Source organism: Amphimedon queenslandica, unplaced genomic scaffold, assembly GCF_000090795.2.
Source record: "Amphimedon queenslandica unplaced genomic scaffold, v1.1 AMPQUscaffold_12753, whole genome shotgun sequence".
NCBI classification, from domain to species: Eukaryota; Metazoa; Porifera; class Demospongiae; order Haplosclerida; family Niphatidae; genus Amphimedon; species Amphimedon queenslandica.
The window spans coordinates 10,856-15,245 of NW_003547011.1; the positions used below are offsets into that span (position 1 = coordinate 10,856).

The following is a 4,390-nucleotide window of genomic DNA, read 5'->3' on the forward strand; positions in this document are numbered from 1 at the left end:
TATATAGGATTAGGATGACAATATTAATTATGTGTTAACTGATAGGCTTCCAGGTTATAGCTATTGAATTTTTTGTACATTATGACAAGGTTGTCACGTGGTTGTCACAAGGTGGAAAACGTGTCAATTCCAGGGTTTTTACAAGGTGGTGGGCCTTGTGGCCAGGTAGTGACCACCTTGTGACCACTTAGCTTGTTACAAGGTTGCCACAACCATGCTGCAACCTTGTTTTTTCTATATGGGAACTGTCCATTCACCATTTCCATTATCAGTGTATGCACGTACGCCAAAAATGTAACAAGACATATCATTAAGACCAGTGTTGACAATAAATGTATTAGTTGAATTACGTAGCTGTAATATTTCAGTATTAAAGCCATCATTATTAACCATCAAACAGTTACCAGACTGTAAGATATGATATCCTATCTCATATGTGATAATGGGATAGTCTGATGGAATATAACTAGGTACACTCCATGAGATAACAGCCCATGTAGTGTCCATGATACTGGATACTGAACCAACTGGACCAGGTACTAAATAAAGACATGTTCTCACAGAACTGATATAGTATAATAATTACATACCTATTCCAATTTCTACTTCAATAGGATCACTGAAGGGACCTCTTCCAACAGAATTGACAGCAGCGACACTGATGTTATACTCAGTACCAAATACTAGATCATTCAATATGATATATGTCTCAGTACTAGTGAGGTTGTATGTGATACTACTGTTACTGATAATCACTGTATAGCCTGTGATTAGACCATTACGCTCAGAACAATTTACCTCATTCCAAGTGAGATTATTAATTGGTACTAAAGCCAAATAATCAGGTACATCAATAGGAGCTATGCAGAAAATATATAAGATTTAAATATATACATGTATAGGATGCATACCACTTGATGATACTGTATCATGACCAATTGAAGACGGATTAGATCCTCCTAGTACATTACCAGCTCTCACTGTGATGGTATAGTTCATACCACTGTACAGACCTATTAATGTATAACTGTACGTTGTAGTGGACTGATAAGGACCAACAGAGACTGTCTCAATCACTGATGATAACTGGGGACAAGATGGAGTATAGGAGATGGTGTAGTATGTTACATAGTTGTCACTACTGGGAATAGTCCAGTTCACTGTAATACTAATGGTTGAAGCATTAGAGACCGAGAGACTAGTTACAGGAGTAGGAACTAGAACAGATATCATTTACACTTTCTCAATGATGATAACTTACCATCAAATCTTAACACTGTTACTGTACTATTAACTGAAGGAAGATCTATATATGAGTACACACTGATGGTATAGGTACTCATTGGTAAGAGATTTGATAGTATAATTTCATCTTCACTGGTAGATACTACATTCCTGGTTACACCTCCAGTAGTATACTCAATCACATATCCATTAGTCTCTGATGAAGTGGTCCAGTTCACTTTGATACTAGTAGCATTTAATATAAACCCTCTCACATTATTTGGAGGACCACTAAGAGCTAGAAGTGAGACAAAGGTATCTACTATTGATAAAAGTATAATCATACCATGTAATATCACAGATTGACTGTAGTTGACTCCTCCAATCATTGCTATACAGGTAACATTAACTGATACTCCCAGTGGATCAGGATATACCAGTAGTGTGTTGTTGTATGTCAGGACATCAATTGATGTATACATTGAGTTACTCTTCATCACTCCATTCACTAACCAGTAAACATCAGTTAAAGAATTTATATCAGTAGTTGTGACACAATCAATACGATATTGAGTGTTATTGAGTTGTGTAATGGATGAGACTAGTGTCAAATTGATTGAATTAATAACTAGAAATACATCAACAATGTTACAAGTACATTTAATTAAGGTGCATGCAGTAGCAATACCTGGTAAGGTCTGTACACTGATTGTACTAGCAGGTCCCAGTAATTGTTGATAGGCTCTGACTGTGATGACATAAGTTGCCTCTATATTCAGTCCATTCAGTGTGATTATAGTATTACTACTTCCTTCCACCTGTACTGTCTGCACAGTGTCTGTGTCACTAGTGACATTGACTACATATCCATCAGCATCAGATGAATCAAGTGCAGTCCAACTGACAGTGATGGTGGTAGCTGTCTTGCTGACCTCAGTAAGAGAAGAGGGAGCAGTTGCTGGTACTAATAGGGAGACATATGTACTTAATAATACTTATTATTACCTTTTATGCTTAAAGTACGTGTTCTATCATCACCACCACTAGGGTTATCTAGTACACACTGATAATTTTGATCTCCAGTGGTTGATTGACTGATTGATCCACTACTGACAATCATTCCATCCCATGTAATATCAACAGTATATGTCACTGTGTTGGTACTACTAACTAACACAGTACCAGGACAATTACTATTTTGATCGTCACAGTTAGTGTAACTAGCCAGTGCAGTACTACCAATGCTCATACTAATACCATACCTATCATGTCCAATTTTAGTACAATTCAGTTTGTATTTCTGAGGATATGCTGTCATATCAGAAGGAAGATCAGCAACAGTAAATGATTCTATCTCTGAAAATCCTACAAATGAAATGAAAAATTATTACTTCAGTAAGTGATTATGGTCTTCTCTTACTGAATATATTAGCAAAGATGATGTTAGTGTTAGGATTTGAACAATCAGTGGGTAGACAACACTTGTACCAGCCTTCTTGAGCTGCTGGTAGTCCCTGAGCAAGATAAAGATTGAGAGCAGCAGGTGAAGTGACATTAGTACAACGAAAAGGATCACTGCCACTATTACTGTTACAGTCAACAGGATAATCAGGATCAGCAAATTTAACCCACTGACCAGTAGTTAGACTAGCATCAGGTAACACACATGATATAGCTTCAGTAACTGCATTGACACTACTATCCCAAAAATATGATCCATTAGGATAACAGTGTCCATCCCGCCTCAGGTAGATACCTATAAAAACCTATACAGTTGTTATTATACACATTCAGTGTCTTACCTGAGGAAGGTGGACATTGACTAATAACTTCACTGACACTCAACAAGAAGACTACAATCACTCCTGATACTGAAAATACCATTTTAACAGTGGTAAATAAAATTACCGAGACTATTAAATCTAGCTGTTCTCTACCACTGCTTTTGAAAACAACATTACTCTATATTGAAGTTCGTTTACTTTCCATTAAAACAAGCTATGATAAGTAATATTTCAAAACTATATCATGTTTATCATACAATCTGTAAATTTGTAATATTTGTATTAGATTTAATAGATAGAAGCAGAGTCAGTCTCTAAGTGGCAACTTACATTCCCACCAAGAGAAAGTTAATGAAAAATGGCTATGGAGTTGTCATTATAAAGTGAGACCATTGAATTCTTATGCTTCTAACTTGTATACTCCTTAATACTGTATGACTACACACAGAGACAATTTAAATAAATCCACAAAAATAATGTAACTATGTAAAACATAAAATTAAGTCACCCCAACAGCAATTTCGACAGCATAAACATCATCAAGTGTTGTTTGACATTCATCATAGGCTCCTTCATTCTCTTTACTTTGTTTAGTCTTGTGAATTTCATATGGTTCACATACTTGCATTGCAATATCATCATCAGCTCTATTAAAGTAGTGAATAGCTTAATGTAATAGAATAAACTAACTTTGTTTGCTTATTAAAAGTAGACGGACTTTTCTTTCTATAAAAATAACAATAACAATTGAATATAAAAGAATGTAAACTATACCTTAAAAAGCAGTAGATATGAACAACAACATTAACAGTTAGTAGACCACACAATATACCCACTAACACACTAAGAGCAATGACACTGTCTGATGTAGCACAGTTAGATGATAATTTTAGTTTTAGTGTCTCATTAGAAACAACTGTCCATTCACCATTTCCATTATCAGTGTATGCACGTACGCCAAAAATGTAACAAGACATATCATTAAGACCAGTGTTGACAATAAATGTATTAGTTGAATTACGTAGCTGTAATATTTCAGTATTAAAGCCATCATTATTAACCATCAAACAGTTACCAGACTGTAAGATATGATATCCTATCTCATATGTGATAATGGGATAGTCTGATGGAATATAACTAGGTACACTCCATGAAATAACAGCCCATGTAGTGTCCATGATACTGGATACTGAACCAACTGGACCAGGTACTAAATAAAGACATGTTCTCACAGAACTGATATAGTATAATAATTACATACCTATTCCAATTTCTACTTCAATAGGATCAATGAAGGGACCTCTTCCAACAGAATTGACAGCAGCTACACTGATGTTATACTCAGTACCAAATACTAGATCATTCAATATGATATATGTCTC

The 4,390-nt window shown here is 35.3% G+C and overlaps 1 protein-coding gene across 1 annotated transcript; it reads right to left on the reverse strand.

Moving 5' to 3' along the window:
- Positions 1–3,507: 3,507 nt before the first annotated feature.
- LOC109586890 (uncharacterized) lies at positions 3,508–4,072 on the reverse strand. The gene is made up of 3 exons (XM_020003116.1): positions 3,783–4,072; positions 3,699–3,734; positions 3,508–3,655 (listed from the first exon to the last, which is right to left on the reverse strand). Exons 1-3 carry the CDS (start codon positions 4,070–4,072, stop codon positions 3,508–3,510), a joined length of 474 nt encoding a protein of 157 aa, XP_019858675.1.
- Between the last annotated feature and the right edge of the window lie 318 nt (positions 4,073–4,390).

Excerpts from the sequence above, each read along its gene's own strand:
- LOC109586890 (XM_020003116.1), bottom strand. The coding sequence starts at position 4,072 with ATGGTTAATAATGATGGCTTTAATACTGAAATATTACAGCTACGTAAT. Across the intron at positions 3,735-3,782 it reads CATATCTACTGCTTTTTAAG|AAAGAAAAGTCCGTCTACTT; the intron begins GTATAGTTTACA and ends TTATTTTTATAG. Across the intron at positions 3,656-3,698 it reads ACTTTTAATAAGCAAACAAA|AGCTGATGATGATATTGCAA; the intron begins GTTAGTTTATTC and ends CTACTTTAATAG.